Source organism: Brachycentrus maculatus, unplaced genomic scaffold (assembly GCF_059751285.1).
Source record: "Brachycentrus maculatus isolate JH-2025_06_01 unplaced genomic scaffold, ASM5975128v1 h1tg000486l, whole genome shotgun sequence".
NCBI lineage: Eukaryota > Metazoa > Arthropoda > Insecta > Trichoptera > Brachycentridae > Brachycentrus > Brachycentrus maculatus.
The window spans coordinates 148,103-166,248 of NW_028281233.1; the positions used below are offsets into that span (position 1 = coordinate 148,103).

At 30.8% G+C, this 18,146-nt stretch overlaps 2 protein-coding genes across 5 annotated transcripts; one reads left to right on the top strand and one right to left on the bottom strand.

The window, feature by feature from the left end:
• Positions 1 to 585: 585 nt before the first annotated feature.
• kraken (serine hydrolase like 2 kraken) lies at positions 586 to 11,078 on the bottom strand. 2 transcript variants are annotated; one of them, XM_088272240.1, is made up of 2 exons: positions 10,902 to 11,078; positions 586 to 4,059 (listed from the first exon to the last, which is right to left on the bottom strand). In XM_088272240.1, the coding sequence occupies exons 1-2, from the start codon at positions 10,966 to 10,968 to the stop codon at positions 3,161 to 3,163; spliced, it is 966 nt and encodes a 321-aa protein (XP_088128366.1). In that variant the 5' UTR covers positions 10,969 to 11,078; the 3' UTR covers positions 586 to 3,160. The 2 variants fall into 2 exon arrangements, with proteins under 2 accessions (XP_088128366.1, XP_088128367.1); XM_088272241.1 differs by lacking the exon at positions 10,902 to 11,078 and adding an exon at positions 9,168 to 9,527.
• Positions 11,079 to 11,464: 386 nt separating this feature from the next.
• LOC148302046 (uncharacterized) lies at positions 11,465 to 17,877 on the top strand. Of its 3 annotated transcripts, none has more exons than XM_088272245.1 (9): positions 11,465 to 12,073; positions 12,509 to 12,593; positions 13,201 to 13,274; positions 13,596 to 13,986; positions 14,706 to 15,159; positions 15,247 to 15,359; positions 15,602 to 15,871; positions 16,780 to 16,882; positions 17,121 to 17,877. In XM_088272245.1, the coding sequence occupies exons 1-9, from the start codon at positions 11,938 to 11,940 to the stop codon at positions 17,301 to 17,303; spliced, it is 1,809 nt and encodes a 602-aa protein (XP_088128371.1). In that variant the 5' UTR covers positions 11,465 to 11,937; the 3' UTR covers positions 17,304 to 17,877. The 3 variants fall into 3 exon arrangements, with proteins under 3 accessions (XP_088128371.1, XP_088128374.1, XP_088128373.1); XM_088272247.1 differs by having other exon boundaries at positions 11,588 to 11,805; XM_088272248.1 differs by lacking the exon at positions 17,121 to 17,877 and having other exon boundaries at positions 16,780 to 17,022.
• The last annotated feature ends 269 nt before the right edge of the window (positions 17,878 to 18,146 follow it).

An 18,146-nucleotide genomic window follows, 5' to 3' on the forward strand; every position in this document is an offset into this window, starting at 1 on the left:
CACATTATGCTGATTTTTGTTCCTTCCAGTTAGCAACACTGAGCAATCAGTTTCAAATGAAATTTGTATCGCTGTTCCCGGCATAGCACTTCAGCAGGTACCTGCTAAAATTTTGAATTTTTTTCATCAATGTTTAAATAATAGGGTGACCAAATCAGTTCTACGCAATATCTCCAGGGGCACTAATAAACTGTTTTTGTAACTATAATTTTTTTAACAAAAGGATTTTTAAAAAACTCCAAAGTTATAATTCTCACCAGTATGTATGGTGATTAATGGTGCTGAGAAAATATAGCTATTTAGATGATTTTGATTTTTATTATTTGTTTAACATTAAGTACTTGATTTTATAATGTAAAATATGATAAAATCAAATAAAAAGGAGGTTTTCAGAACTTTTAAACCCATAGATGTTTCACAAGAGTTGAAAAGATTGATTTGGTTTCGGTCAAATGTTGACATTGATCCGGGGTTCAACCACGTTTCTTCTAAAGTTTGTTATGAAGTCTTCTGATGAACTACATTGTTTTTTTATTCATTAAAATGGTTAGAAAACTTAATTAACGATGAATAAATAAAAAAATATTCATTTAAATAAAAATATTTATTATAAGTGCTTTAAAAATACAATAATATGAAAATTGAGCCCACTTCAAACTAAGCACAATAAGTTATAAAAATATGCATCAAACTTAGAAAGACAATAAACACAACATAAATAAGTATAGCATCAACCAAGAAAATAATTTATCATTCACAATTTTTTTTAACTAAATTGTGTACTTTATCTATCACAGAGAATACTTTGAACATCACAAAATATTAACAAACAGGATATTTGCACAAAACATAAAGTGAGATGTTTTCTAAGAAAAGCTGTCAAAATATTTTATCATCCATACAATTTTACTCTATTTCCTTGTTTCTTTCAATTTGTTTCGGGTATATATGGGTTTTGTCAAACAGTAAAGCAACATTAAACAGGTAATAATAATTGATACGTCAAATGTGATAAACTTACTTTTTTAAAATAGGTTTTTGATTAAAGTGAAATGCCTATTTTAAAAAATGACTTGGCCATTATCAAAATTGGATATTGCCAAAAAACTTGGATTTATATTTTTATTGTGTTTTATGTCACAGTTTAATATAGATTAAATTAGAATAAAATTGCCTATGGATTTTCACAACAAGGATTTGGTGTTTTTTTTTTGGGGCTGATACAAAACACTACTTAATTTAGATTTATTTGTTGTTTTTACCTTTTTATAAAGAGTCGGTGTGTGCATCAAAACTTGAATATAAATCAATAGTATATATTCATTAAAATATAGTAATAATTATACTACATAACATTTACATTAAAAACACTTCTTGTTATTTAGCAAATAATCAATTCGGCTTAATGGAGCTGCCAGTTAATTGTGGCGGCCTTTGATTTGGGCTAAATCTCAAAAGGAACAGAAACCAAGCTGAGGAGCTTAAGGTGGAGACTGACCGAAGCATTTCGTCGTAACATAACAGGTTACGATGCGAGCATTCAGGCAGTTAGTACACCGAGCCGAACGCTCCATCCATAGTTTCGGATGCTCGGTGATGCTCGCCGCGAGCGATGGTTATGACATTATGTTACGACGAAATACTCCGGTCAGTCTTTAAAGTAAACCTTTAAAGTAAAACTTTATATATACCTTATATACTTATGATTTAATTGACTCAACTAAAAGGATTACTATATTTTAAATTATTGCCTGTTTTATATAGTTTAACTTTTCACTAAAGACACATAGTTGGGACAATATTCCGCTTTATTGGGATGGTAAATTTAAGATCACGAAGCAAATGAAATATTATTTATATATTCACTTTTACTGTTCCTCGGGGCCGTTCCGCATTGTTTTTTTTTTTCGAAGTTACCATATTACAATGAAATAAAAGACTATGATGATATAATTATTGAAGTGGCTGAAACAAAACATCAAAAATTAGACGAAGAATCGTCTGTCTGTGAATACCCAAGGGGCAAAATACAGTAGGGTTACAGCATTATTACGAAGGTATTGAAAGGTCCCCCTCCGTAGTGTAATGGTCAGCACGCTCGGCTACCGTACTGGAGGTCCCAGGTTCGATTCCCATGGAAGAGTAAAATAAATATAAGTGATTTTTTCAGTCTAATATTTATTCAATATTACCCTGGACTGGTACCTGAAGCGGAGGGCTGATCACCTTTCCATCTGTGTTAACGATCAAGATAACACTGTGTTTATATGATGCAGTGCCCTATGCACTATCGGGTGCGGATGATGGTTTGAATTGAAAGGTGCCCCTCAGCACTGAATATCCGCACTGATTTTATAGAAGTTCGAACTTGAAAAAATAAAAGACAACTATCTATGTGATACATTCCTGCATAAATAAATTGTACGAACCTCTTTAAAAAATTAATAATTTATCTTTTGCCTTTTAAGTATATTATTTACTTACATTTATTTATTTTTTGCTAGAGTTTATTAGTTCATTAATACACACGTAACAAAAAATATGTATTATCAGTTTTTGTAAACATTTGGTAGCTGGTATTTTATTTTATTTGACTATTTTAATAGCAAAATAAAAGACTATATAATAATTGAAATTGTTAGGATATTTTATAATATTCAAAAACTTGGAAAATATAATAAAAATAAATATAGCTAGGTTTTCAACAGTCAAAATAAAACTTTTTATTTAGCCTCAAAGAACATAATGGATAAAAAAAAACTTATAATTTTGTATATTGTACTACATATGCACATTTGCTATGTTAATTGTTACTTCTGAAACTGACCATTTTTTAATAGTTTTAAAATATTAAATATTCATAATAATATGAAAACTAAAGTACTTTACAAGTTAAATAAGACAAGTACATTTTTTAAATGAAAAATTATTAAAGCTTCAATTTGAAGGTAATTAAAAATAATTGATCACAAAGAACTTTTTTTTCTTTGATTTTTTTATTGCTACTTTGATTTGATCAAATGAATTTTATAAAAGCAATCAATATAAATACATATGTGTTTATAATAATTGACCATGACACTACTTAATAATAATACTCTGCGTTTATTTGATCTATTACTAATGGTATGCAATTTGTCTAATTTTCAATTATTATTTTTTACTTGTGTAGAAAATTAATAATATAAGGTAGAAGCTTTTTCGGTTCATTCAAATGAACATGATGAGATCCTTGAACTTCGTGGCAGACCAATAGAGAAGCGCTACTTTTAATCTTGTCTAGTACCATGCCGTAATATTCGGGATTATCCCAGTCCATACCCGGGTTAGCTTTAATATTCAGAACTTTGCATTTGATTTTCGTCGCATATTCTAAAACATACTCTATGCTGAACATTCCGAGGGTTGCAACTTTCAATCTGACGTCTCTGGAAAAATGGTAGCCATTCTTGTCTTTTGTTCTAATCATACCGCGCACCATCAACATCTCGCAAGATCTTTCCGTTATGGACCCTTTGTAGGCATCCATGACCAGTTTGATCATCTCCTCGTAAGAATAACACGGCATGCTAGCGGCGGTTAAGTTTTCATATTTCAGGAATGTTTCGATGCTAGGTCCGGTGCTCTCGACAATTTTTTTAGTGTCTTTAACGGAGGGGCTCGCTATGTCGACACTTATGTAGCGGTCGACGTCATCGGGGAATGAGGCTGCGTACATAAAGCTAAGGGCGCCACCGAGGGAATGTCCCATGAGTGTGATTTTTCCCCATTTGAAGTGTTTGGCGATTCTTCTGATGAGTGAGATGCCATCCCAGAAGATGTAGTAATGTATACCGGGGGGGTAGTGGGAGGACAGGCCGTGGCCCGGTAGGTCGATGGCGAGGAGGGCTATGTCATGGGGAAGCAGAGGGGCGAGAGCGTCCCAAGTGCCCGCATTGTCTTGCCAGCCGTGGAGGGCCAGGATGGGTTGCTTCTCCCGAGGTCCCCACCACTTCCCGCTCACATGGCCCCACGGCACAGGGATCTTTATTTCTGCAAATGACCTGGTATCCGCATCATCTGAAAGAAAAGGAAAATTAATCAGGAGGAATATCAGAATTAACATAGATAACATAGATGGAAATCACAAAAATCACGTCCCTGCGCAAAATTTGTTTACCGAAAAACAGTAGATTAATAAGTTGCCGATAAATCAGGTCATCACGAACGCAAGAACTTCATGGTGATATTTGCAACGATATTAAAAATACATTATTTTTACATCCTACAGTGAGTGCTGGCCGATTATATATGTTGCTGCTAGAGACCACAAGGTTCATGATGAAAAATTGAGAAAAAAAAAATTTTGGGACATGTAATGACTACGCAGCAGTATTTTCCTGTCATTATACAAAGTTTACTCCCTTATTTTTTTATAGATTCCAATAAGAGGAGTCATGATTGTCTTGTGATTTTTCTATAATAATTTGTAATACAAAAATCTATGAAAATATCCTATTCCAAAGGAAAGAAAATAATGTAAGTTTGTATATACAATTGATATTCACCTACCTAATGGTGCTAAATGCACATCTCATTTTTTTAAAAATAATTGTTAATCACAAGAAGATAAAGTGATATTGCACTTTAGTTAGTAAACTTAATTGATGGAATGAAAATATACATATTTTTATGGTAATCCAATCGGTAGTGACTTCACGTGAAAAATTTTATTTAGCTGAAATATGTGGAGTCACTTGAGGTTTTTTTTGTATATGCTTCATGTGAGTTCAGTTTACTGGCTTTTAATGTATATTTTTACTTTTATTCAGTAACTATTTTACAATGGATTTATACAGAGCTTTTTAACAAAAACATCTCTTTACATCGGGTGATAAAGAGATTTTTTTCTGACAGATTACTTATCAAGATGTTAGATTGGTCTTTCTAGTATTAAAACCAACAAAACAGGTTTTTTTTTCAAGGTGAATATGGAATTTGGACTTTAGTTGAAATTTAAGTTATTTATCATTGTTAAAATATTTACACACCATCTAGATTTACACACCAATAGTCTACCTCTTTAGAGATTCAATCTACCTCTTTAGAGGTTCGTTTTAGAACAAATTTATAGAACTATAAGATCTTCCATAATGCAAATGTGCCTTTCTTTTGCCAAAAGAACCTGAAATTCTATATTCTTTATCATTTTAAGATATAAATACATTAAGTTTATTCCAGTAATTACACATTTCATTTTGTAGTAATAAAAAATAAGATCAAAATGTATCTACATGTATGGAACTTTATTACACATAAGCTGTGTATTATCAATAGGATATTGATAATTGACAGTTGACATTGTGTATGAACAAAATAGTGTTGAATTACTGTGAATCACTATTATTAGTAGCACTTGAGATATTGAATGATTGAATGAAAAATATGGTGACATATTTGCTAGCCATTTTTACTCAGCATAATTATGATCAGATAAATATAAAATGTTAAATAGCGCGAATATTGAATCATAAATTATTTGTAATTTGACATTAATACATTACATAATTTTTATATATGGCTCACTCCTTTCAACAACATCATACATCAAAAATCGTCAATTTTCAGTTGTGCATATTTTCGGAATGCCTGGAAAATGTACTATATCCCAGCAAAAGCGGCATATTTTTAACTTAATATTTACCCGCTACAGGGCACAAAGTGTTGTTTTTGCATTTTGAAGAAAAAGTATTGTTTTTTTAAATATACTAAATATTTATCAAATGGAGAAAAACTCTTCAGGTTTTACCTAAAAAGATCTGTTGCACAGTAAAAAGTTCAATAAGTGGCTTGATATTTATTTTTAATACATTTCATTATATTCTTAAACTTTAAAAACGATCTCCTGGAAAATCAAGTTTTTTATTTATGCCGTTGTTGAAAGCAGTGAGCGATATATCGCGCACTCCTTTCAAGAACGTCATAAATCAAAAAACATGATTTTTCAGGAGAACGTTATTAAAGTTTAAAAATATAATACAATGTATTAAAAATAAATATCAAGCCACTTATTGAACTTTTTTCTGAGCAACAGATATTTTTAGGTAAAACCTGAAGGTTTTTTCTCCATTTGAAAAATATTTAGTTTATTTAAAAAATAATTAAACAATACCTTTTCTTCAAAATGAAAAAACAACATTTTCTTCCCTGTAGCGGGTAAATATTAAGTTAAAATATGATTCTTTTTCTGGGGTATAGTACATTTTCTAGGCATTCTGAAAACATGCATAACTCAAAATTGACGATTTTTGATTTATGACGTTCTTGAAAGGAGTGAGCGATATATGATTTTAGTAAAAATAAGAAATTAATTAATAGAAAAACCTTCATGAAAACTTTGACAAAACAATAATATTTAGGAATTGTTAATGTAGGATAAACTTGAAATATTATTTAATAGTCTTTTAGATATTAAAACAAAAACTTTTAAAATGATTGTTAATTTTTTACTTCATTATACCATAGGATTACACAATAAAAACTTTCATAATTTATTATAAAAAGTTTTAAATTATTCATATATACAAATATAAAATACAAAATCAATTGTTTAAAATAACAATGGTCTAAGTTTAAAAAAAACATCCTTATTCACTTTGAATTATGCATTTTTATGTTATGTGCACAATTCACATGATCATACATTACATATGTACTATTATTTACTTTCTCTTTAAATTATTCATAGGCACGCAAATACCACATCAAATTTATCATATAAATACTATTTTTTATATTTCATTTAAATAATAAGTACTAGATACTAGACATAAATACTATGAATTTTATCCTTATGGATTTTTTATATAGTAAAATGGTATATTGAACAAGGTATTTTCTTTGATTGACTGTCTAGTGATCAAATATGACATAGGTACTTTGTGGCCAAGGTAGTTAATAGCAACTAATCAAAGTCCAAGTGCTGACCCCAAAAATATATATGTGTACGAGGTAAAAAGTAATATTTAAAGAAGTTTAGCATTTATAAAATTCGCATTATGAATATGCTATTTTCAATCAGAAATAGTATTAGATTAGACATACTCTACAAATAAAAAGATTTTTTAGAATTTTTTGTGTTTATATATAATTCGGAAATATCAATAATTACATTCATCATTTTCATTTGCACAATTCGGTCCTACAAATACAGGATTTTAATAGGTTGGAAATATTTTGCATCATAACGCATATGTATGGGTTTGTAAAGTTGATGCCAATACTGTTTAAAGTAGTGTGCAAAAGATCCGACTCATGTCAGTGGAAGCGAGATGGATCAGTTAATTTATAGACAGCATAAAATAACACTTAATTATATTAATAATCAAATATAAATTATACTAGAATTTTTTTCCAGTATCGTTAAAAAATAATAGGAGGAAAGATGTTAATAAGTTTTTTTTAATGTGCTGTTGTTAAATGTTTTTGAACTTTGATATGTTAATAATAGTTATTAAATTATGTATCGTTAGATGAAAAAAAAAACTAATATAGTAAAGCCTCGATATAACGGACCTCTATTCTAACGAACTTCGGATATAACGGACAAAAAATGGGTAAAATATAAAAAAACTAAAAACGCACTGTTAATATTATGCATGCTTCCAAATAATGCATACCCGAAAGCACTAAAGCAAAAGTGCAAGAATCCCGTACCCGTAACATGACCTTGCATATATAGGCAGGGTGCAAAAAAATGTGAGAGGGGAAAAAAAAAAAAAAAAAAAAAAAATTATGCATGCTTAAACTTAAGTGTCGCCGTATATAAACAATTTTTGGCGGTCATGATAATCACATCATACGTCTAGCACTAGATATCTGAGACATAATGTCATCCTGCTTGTAGACTGCACCTAGCCAAAGCGATAGTATATGATGATTCCCTGATAAAATACTTTAGAAAAATGATTATAAAAAAACAGCAAACTTCAAAAGTGCAAAGAAAATCGATTCCTTTTTCGAAGCAGGATTACCGAAAGCAAGCGCGTTGATATCAAATAGCAATGTCACGGCAAGCGTCCGAAGACAATAAATAGAATTTTACTTGTGTTTCGTGAATTGTTTATTTATATCTTAATAGTGTTCATACAATCACAAAAAAGTTTTATAACGGACTTTCGGCTTTAACGGACACTTCCTCCCCCCGATTAGTCAGTTATATTGAGGTTTTACTGTATCAATATACCATTTTCAGAATATAAAAACTGATGAATAATAAAAAAAGGGATAATCTTCACATTACAATATTAAACATTAAAATATTAAATTCCATTATCAATTAATTGCATTTAAACAGCATAGCCTGTATGCAAGTGATATTTATCGAGTTATAAACATGATTACATTAATCGTTGTTCAATACTAATGATCTTTGTTTATTAATGAAAAGAAATTTGGTTTATGTTAAGTGATGTGTGTGAGTACTGAAATGTTGATTAAATAAAAAAATATATATAATCTTGTCATAAGATACCACGGAACATTATTCCCATATCTTTCTATTAGTTTTATTAATATTTTTAAAGGTATAATTTCGGTTGAAAAATCTTTATACTGCTTTTTTGTAGTGAAGCGGACAACGTGGAAGTAGTATAATTACGGTTTTCAGGTAAATATAAGGATATTTATTTGAAAAAACTTTAAGTAAAACATTAAATACTTAATATTTTAGTGTAGCAATAGTTTTATAATATTGGCATCGGAAACTAACAATATTAATGTTCCTGCATCTTACCTTCTTAGTAAAAAAAAAACTCAAAAACGCATGAACTGATAATGAAACAATTTAGAAATTATTGTAGAAAATGACTTCCACCAAAATTAAATTTAAAAATAATTGCCGTAAGCAAAAAGAAGCGTTGTCAATATAGAATATACATTTATTGAATTCACAAGTTAATATATCCTTGGCTTAATCTGCAAAATAAACAACTTAATATTGGCTCACTTTGTAGGAAAAAGTTTTTTAAAAAATTGAACCATCAACTGGAATTTACAATACCAAAAGTATATATGGTCTCATTTTATATGTTGATAAAAATTTACAATATTACATAGATATTAGTATTTGATGTAATATAACCTAGAATAAAATTAAAGATTTTATATAAAATGAAGTCATAATATACCTGATGGATTGAAGAGTCCATTACTATAAAGGGGTTCCATCATTAATCGATTAATACGATTTAATTTTAGTAAAAACTTGTTTTACACACTGATTTAATTTTTTATGGTTATAGCACAGCATTAACAGACGGAACAACAAATAGAAAGTAAAAAAATAGTGTTAACACTACGACATTGCAATCTAAAATCGCCACAAAAAAAACGATATGAGAAGGGAAAACGTGCGCTCGCCTAGAAACAATATAATTCGCAATGCGTAATCCCAAAACACTCGATCACCACTCGACTTTCGAGTGATTATCCTTATGTCATTGGTCATCGTCATCGTCACGTCGTACAGAACGCTAACTCCTCAAAAACCCCGTGGCCGTAAGACTGACTAGAATCTACTTGGCCTTGCGTGGCGGGAAATAAAAATTCACGGACAAAAGCCGCTTGTGCACTACACGAAATTTTGGCGTCCGACAGTCCAGTTTTGAAAAATAAAAGCGACTACGACGCGACGCGACAGTTTAGCGTGATCGAATTTACGCGCAACGTGTTCACGCACCGATCCGAAGAAAGATGGACAAAATCACAAGCCAATCATCGTTTTATCACGCTAACTGAAGTGCCGGACGGTAAAATTCCGTGTAGTGCACAAACGCCCAAAGTAGTATTGTTTAATAGTCGTACAAAGCAGATATTTCATCAACAATAGCTAAAATGCAACATTAGTGACAAAGGTTCAGGCATTGTTTAGGTTTCTTCCTGACCCCATGCTCATTTGAATGTTGCGATTTTTTAATTTGGCTTCATCACTTCACTCGAACATTTGTACCTATTCTTTCATCGGTTCGATATAATGCAGTGCCCTATGCACTATTGTGTGTGGATAAGGATAAGAAGAACAATACGATGATTGCTGTCTATGTTTATAGAAGTTTCTACCTTGTTTTGAACATTATTGTTTATTGTCATTTGAAAAGGTATAAAATTCACCCTTTACGAGATTTTAACGGTATTTAGTCCCCGTCCCTCCAGCCTGGTATCAGCTGTCAGTTTTAATGCTCAGCACACATCAGTTTTTTTAATTCACCTTCGAATTCGGAATTCCGAATGCTCGAAATCCGTGCAAATATCGTAGCTGCAGCATAAGTTTGTTTTTTTTTCGAAAGGAATATATTCCGAATTAGGGATTCCGAGATATTCGATTTGGTTCATTCGGAACATCGAAATTGAAACGATTTTTTGTTTTATTTTTTAATAAAATCATTTTTTTTAATTTTTCAATATTTATTTATTTTAATTTTTAAAATTTAAAATTTTCCAAATAAAAAATACCCTTTTTAGAATTAAAAAAGGCGTATGTTACAATGCTATTATTATTGTAATTATATTTGTTACTAATTCCATAATAAAGTTGGGACTTTATTGTGCATGAGATTCGGTAAAAAATCATATTCAAATAAGTTGTAGAATTTTCAGTAGAATAAAATAAAAATTATAAAAGGTATTCAATGATTTATATTTGATTTGCCCTTAACTATGTGAATTTTAATGTAAGTTTAAATACAAATAAAAAATAATGAATGATTTAACAACCGTGCAAGTAAAAGTAATATATAAATGGTAAATTGTGTGAATAGTGTGAAATACTTGATGACATAGAGGTGGAATCAGGATATCATTATGCCAAGAATTTAATTACATCAAAAATATGTTAGATAAAATGTGTAAAATAAAAGAATTACCATCATCGTTGTGAAGAAATAAACTCGCCCTTTTATTATGAGCAAAGGGTAATTTCAAATTATGCATTTATTTTTAGGAAACTAAAATTTCATTTACCTACTAAATTGATTTTTCAATAAATATCATGGCTGATGATAAAACTTTGTAAATAATGTAAAATGACTTTATGACTTTTGATTTTGAATAATATAAAGCAAAGGTGTTTATTCCATAAACATTAAAAATGTATGTGTATATAAGTACCTACATTTTTTTTCTTCTTTTTATTAAGTCAATAAAATTATGGTCACTTATTTCTTAAGAACAGATTATTTATAATAATCAATGGGATGTTTTTTTGGTCTTATGATTAAGTTTCAAATCAAATTCATTAGCAAATCATCAATGAGTTGTTTTTCAGTCATTTATTTTACGCACACACATACAGTCTTTTCACAGTTATTTAACCTCTATTTTTTTTAAAATTATTTATTCGGCAGTAAAAATAATTAAAAATAAATAAAAATTGACTAGAGGTAAAATAACTGTGAACAGACAGTACACATAATATTTGATCTATGATATGATTAAAAGATGATTGTCTATAATACGTTCTATTTTCATTGTCTATGTTCAAAAATTTAAAAACTTTTATCCGAAACGCCGAAATGCCGATTTTTTGTTATTTTGTGTGAATCTAGTATAGTTAATGAACCATTAATTTTACCGTTTGTTCCCTTATGGTGACTGGACAAAGAAATCAGTTAATTATTTTGATCCTGCGGGCCAATAAACTGTGCGGCGGGCAAAACCTATTTGACAGATCGTGATTTTGAATGTGGACAAAAATAACAAATATATCCGAAATTGTAAACAACCGAATGTGGATATCAGTTCTCTTAGAACAGCAAACTGCAGGTTATGGTTAGTTAGGTGTATGGTTTTTAAAAAAATCACCTCGAAATTCAGTTTGAGTCATAAATCTAGCATAGCGCAATATTTGTTTGTTTTGGATGTATCAAATTTGAAAGTCAGCTATCTTCGACTTCTAAGAATATGACCGCAAATACCATTAACACACTGCCTGAAGGAAGATATCCCAGATTGGAATGGGATGTAATCGATTTGTGTGAAGATAAATATTTGAATGATTACGCTAGTTTTATTTGTCAGCTGATTAGTAAGTTTAATGGTAAGCTCAAATATTTTCTCATTTCTTGTTATCTTGACCATTTTTATTAAGCTATGGTGCCCAATACCTTTAAAAAGAAAGATCTAGCGATAATCCTTCCCAGTTAACCTTTATTAAAGTTTTTATAAAATTAACACATTAATGCTTAAAAGCGTCTTAAACATACTGTTGGTAGAGAACGTGAGACGCTTATAAGCGTTTATTTGTTTATTTTTGGTACAGCGAGACTTAAAAAAAACATTGTATAAATCAGAGTTGAGTTTGCGGTTACTTGTGAATAGTATGCGACCCTAATTAGTATACCAATTGGGGTCGGGATTGATAAAAAAATCCACCTGCCAACAATGATTCTCATTCTGATCCGAATCAAATTTCCCAAATATTGTACATATCTAAAAACGATTTATCTGATTGCTTTCATGTTTTTCTTTGCAGGAGTTACACACTCATTTCAGAAGGCAATATCTAAACGGAAAAGTGCAGAGAAAAAGTTTTCTAAACTAACTGAACATTATGTTAAGTAAGTAATCACTCTCTATTATTATATTCTTCTTTTGTATGTATTAATATTTTTTTTTTCCTAGGTTTGTTTTGATCTTTCCCTATAGTTGGAAATATTTCAGATTCTTCTTCGTGGATTACAATCTGTGCGATGATTGGTTCGCTTCTTTCATGGTCAGTCTCCACCCGTCTCTATCCTTTGCTTGTCTCTTCAACTCGGCATATCCGCTACAACGCATGTCGGAGATAATTTGGTCCGTGTAGGTTAAGCGGGGTCGTCCTCAGTAGTTTTCGCCTTCGCACATGCCTACTGCAATCATACGAAGCAGACCTGGGTGTCTTATATTATGGCCTATCCATTTGGCCCGCTCTTGTGTTACTTTATTTAGAAGCATCTAGACTCCCCAGTGCCGCTTAATACCGCATTGTTCCCTATATGGTCTGACCGATGAATCCCTAACATGCGCCTGTAGCACCACGTCTCAAACGCCTCCAGCTGCCCCCGTTCTGCCTGCTCAATAGTCCATTTCGCTTACATACAACAGTAACCGCAATTTAGATAGGAACCATATTTACAAATGAGTTCTAATTAATGGGTAATTTGTGTTTAATTTATTCTGTTTTAGGTCAGAAAGCTGTCAAAAATGCGTGACATTGCAAAAGAATCTTGATGAGCAAAATTCCAAGATGCAGACTCTGGGTATGAAACTATTACTCTATAATATTTAATCAAAATAATGTTTATTTTTATTTGTTTGTGAGTTTGAGATGAAAAATAATTTACATTCAATTTCCGAGATCTAATATTATATCTTAAATACGACTGCCACACAATACTTGTGCATCTTGTTTAATGTGCGTTTACATCTGCTCAGTTCTTTCAAAGAGCTCACACAAAGACGCATTATTAACTCTTTTTGCATTTGTAGCACGATTTTTCATATGTAATAGTTTAGTGTAGAATTCTGTTGATAAGATAACTGTAGATTTATTTTCTACATCTATTTTTTTTCCATTTCAGCTCAAGTTTTTGAACAAATATCTAATGAAAATTTTGTAAATTCAAAAATCAAATTGGAAATGGCACAAAGCGCGTTTAGTCAAATTGTTGATGGTAATAATTTTTCCGAGAAAATTAAGAGTTGTATAAACAGAGAGATTATCTATGGGAAGCGGCGTTTAGAAACAATTGAATCCCCACAAAAAATTAATAACATTGACATGATCTATGAGGTGTCTAATACTCCAAAGAAAAAATGTGTCCTCAGTGAGAAGAAGTCACCAAAATTGAGTCCTAAAAGCCATGTCATTAGTGAAAATGATTGTGATTCTAGCCCTATTCTAGGTAAAAGTAAACAAAATGTAAATAGGTCCCGAGAAACAAAGCTGCCACTCACAAATTTGAGCAACAGGTGAGAAATAATTTTTACTTTGATTTGGGTGCACACCCATACCTCGATTTACAGCCTAGATACGGCCAAGTTTTGTACAGCCACGAAACTTGGCCGCAAAGCGAAAAGCGGTATTAGGAATCAATTATGCTAATACAAATTCATACAAATTCAGCGGGATCGGTTCCAAATTTGTTAAATATGTAACACGGTTTATCATTCAAAATGCATTTTATCTTTTTATTTCATTTAAATAAAAAATACTTACATAAAAAGTACATACATTTGTACATAAAATAATAACAGACTCCAAAAACCAAAAATAATGTATAAACAAAAATAAAACAACTTCCTGTTACATAAAATATGCGTATGTATATATACATATTTTTTTAAAATGGCTTTAATCTGAAGACGATGAAGAAATGGTAACCTGCAGATCACTGTCGCCATCATTTTTCGCTGGTAAGGATGGGCCTGGCTTAAAAAAATTGTCCAACGTTGTTTGTCTTGCTTTCTTCTCTATTTCGTTCTTCAGTGATTGGCAACAAGTAGATATATCGACATTGAAAAAAAGTGTTTTTTGCCATTGTAGCGAAACATTTTAGGACGTAAATAAAAAACGTGCCTTAATTGAAGAGGGCCGTTGTAGCAAAATGCCATATAAAGAGCGGCCGTATAGCTAGGTATGGGTGTTTTTAGTATCTTGTGTTAATAATTTTGTGTTATATTTGTATTAGGTTGGGTATTTCCGATGTGGGAAGTACCCCTGAAACGAAATCACCATCCAAAGCTGAAGAGTCCTTCGAAGCATTAAGTCCATCGACGCTCAGTAAGCATCTGGAAGAGGATAAACAATCCAATTCAGGTTTACCAACCAAATTACCTGTAGATGCTGTAATTCAGGATGATAAACCCCATGTTGAAGAAAACAAGAGGGATTCTTTGAGTTTGCTTCAGAAGAAACTGGCGAAGAAAACTGAGGCTGAAGAATTCAACCATCCTTCCAAGTGTAAAAGATCGCCCAAGTCAAAGAAACTAAAACAAGCTAGACTCTCTTTTTCTAATATGAAGATAAAAGAACCTTATGATGTTTCCTTGCGAGATTCTTTCTGCGGCGGCCTTAGAACATTTTCAAATGACTTGGACATCAATAAGGTTGACGACGAAGAGATGTTCAAAATTGCCATCGAGGTAACTAGGCTACTTGTTGTCATATCTTACTGCGTAATCAAAATACTGGATTTCAAATCTCAAAAGATGTTTGTTGAATTTTTTTAGTTATCACTAAATGAAAGCGCTAAAGGAAAACTGACAGAAGATGATGATATCATCCATCCTAGTCCTAATCATCATCAAGAAATAATCAATAGTAAAAACCTTCGTAAACAAAAGTAAGCTTTTAATAAAAACTAAAAATAAATACATTAATTATTATAACTTTTAACAGCAAAGTCTACATTCATATGAAGATGTGCTGTGTTTTCTATTGGAAAATGAGTAACTTAAGCCTTTTTGAACATTCTTAAAAATAAAAAAATAATCTTTTGAATGCTATCAATCAAACGAAATGAGTTTTTACTGTAAATTTTATAAGAATTCATTGTGTGTTGTATCTCTTTGTAATATTTTGTAGGAAGCCAAATCCTGAAAAGCCAAATTTGGTGGAAAATGATAACTTCATCACCATAACCGATGATGAGGATACTATAATGTGTACCTATCCACCAAGGAGAAGATCTAAGAATAGATCTAGTAAATCACCGTCCAAGAAAACTCTCACAATCACATCCGATAATTCATGTGCCAATGCAAAAATGGATTCAGTAAGCAATCAAGAAAAAGAAAATGGAATTAAAAATTCTAAACAAAAAATCCAAGCATCACCAATGAAAAATTCCAAGACGTAATTATTATTTATAATACGTACATACTAATAATGTTCATACATGAGGGGTATAAACTAAATGTTAAATGTTAAAATTTAAAAAAAAATCTATAAAACTTTCTACGAATATTGAAAATTGTTGAATTGGATATTAACTATTACAACTAATATATATAGTAGTAAATGCATTATTATTTCATGCTAAAAACCTTTTGTTTGTGCTTGCTTGTAATACAAAATATGTATTTGTTTCAAATTCATGGCGGTTAAGATATAAAAGTTAAGACCAAACAGGATTCTTATGTATACATTTTGGAAGCAAAAACTGCAATGTAAGAATTTATAATTCGATTATCCTAATGAAGCATTATATTTTTGAAATTCACAGTTTAATAGCCATTTTAATTGTTATTTCTTCCGCGTGATGTATACAATATTTCTGAATTGATTGTAGCTATATTTGTAGTATTATATTGATAGTAATCCCGCCTCAGCACGCTCGGCTACCGTACTGGGGGTACTGGGTTCGATTCTCGGGGGTTCAAATTAAATATAAGTGATTTTTCACTCTAATATTTATTCAATACTATCCTGGACTGGTGCCTGAAGTGGAGGGCTGATCTCCTTTCCTTCATGCGTTTATAATCAAAATAACACTGCATTTATATGATGCAGTTCCTAATGCACCATCGGGTGTGGATGAGGGTTCGATGAAGAAGAAGATATTCAATCAGTTTTATTAATTTTTTTCCAAATCACTTTCTGATAGGAAATTAGCCTCCACCTTTGCTTATATACCCCTCATATATCGTCTAACTATTTTTTGTATTACTTGAAAAATATTTATTTTTACATTGCTTCCTTCATATTTTATAATATATAATGTTAAATGGATTTTTTCAATCAATAAATATTTTATATTTCAGATCTCCCACACAAGAGCCCTCATATATTTATAAGGAACCAGTACTGAGAAAGAAGGCTGAAAAAGCCAACTTACCTGGATGGAGCTGTAAAAAATGTAAAGATGTAAGTTTTCAAAATCTTTTTTTCTAATTAGAAACTTTATATTTTAATACTTTTATGTAATACGTAATTATATTACAGAGGCATACAAATATTCTGAGCCCGTATCTATTATATTTTATATTGATATTCTAATTTTTAAAGTCGAGTAGTAAATACATGTCACCGGGAGGGAAAGGTTAAGGTTTAAGCAGATTTCAAGTATGCGTGGATTTTCAATTGTTTATTTTATTTCTTTTAGTTTTATGAAGCGGCCTTTAAAGGAAATGAGGAATTGATTAGGGAAAAGATGAACAAATGCTCCAAGCACAGGGGAAAGTTTAATCCAGAAAGGCCGGCCACTCCGGCAGGATTCTGGGACCTCAACATGCCACCCACACAACTAGACACAGAGGCATTCAACAAGATAAATAACAGAGATTGACCTTTCTTTAGGTTCACATATTTTATAAGAAAAATATTAAGTGAAATATTTTATGGGGTTTACAAAACTGACAAGCACATAATATTGTGGGTATACTGGCAAAAAACGTTAACTCTAAAAGACCCTGTTTGAATAATCCCTTTTATTTAAAGCTTTTAGCCTGAATACAATACCCGCTATTAAACTAAAAATTTACTTTTAAAACCATATAAATGTGACATTTCAAACTACTTAGTGTATTTTGCCAGTTTATAGAACATTGAAAACTTTACAATACTGCATCATTAAGTCAAAATTGCATATTTTCGAGTAAATGTTTTTTGCCATTACACCCACGATATATAAGTTTCACAGCTACAGGAATGTTTGTGTTGATATCATCAGTTAATATATAGAACAATCTTTTGTTTAGCATGTTAATTATATACTCGGAGAAAGAATACTTATGCTCAATATATTTTCTTTATTTTTAATATAACATCTTGATCTTAATTTTGCAAGTCAAAATATGTACATATACATTTTGGGAAATCTGTTGGTTGAGTATTACCTCTTTTTAGTTCAACATGACAGTATACCCAGAATGTTCATTGCATTCTCGGCTGTCCAAATTTAAAACACAGTAAGGGACATTTTTTTGTGGTAGGTTTTTTTTTGCATTTTTGGACTAAGTAGAGTCTACTTAGTCCATAAATGCAAAAAAAAACAACTACAAAAAAATGTCCCTTACTGTGTTTTAAATTTGGACAGCCGATCTGCTTAGATTTTAAGATATAAAAACATGTGAGCTATTGTTGTGCCTTAGTAAGTTGTGTGCAGTAAGATTTATGTTTATGTACAATA

What these genes read in the sequence shown, in the direction of transcription:
- kraken (XM_088272240.1), bottom strand. Translation starts at nt 10,968, where the DNA reads ATGCATAATTTGAAATTACCCTTTGCTCATAATAAAAGGGCGAGTTTA. An exon ending in ATTTCTTCACAACGATGATG is followed by an intron (nt 4,060 to 10,901) that starts GTAATTCTTTTA and finishes CTTTTCTTTCAG; the next exon opens with ATGATGCGGATACCAGGTCA.
- LOC148302046 (XM_088272245.1), top strand. Translation starts at nt 11,938, where the DNA reads ATGACCGCAAATACCATTAACACACTGCCTGAAGGAAGATATCCCAGA. An exon ending in TGTTCAAAATTGCCATCGAG is followed by an intron (nt 15,160 to 15,246) that starts GTAACTAGGCTA and finishes GAATTTTTTTAG; the next exon opens with TTATCACTAAATGAAAGCGC. An exon ending in GCTGTAAAAAATGTAAAGAT is followed by an intron (nt 16,883 to 17,120) that starts GTAAGTTTTCAA and finishes TATTTCTTTTAG; the next exon opens with TTTTATGAAGCGGCCTTTAA.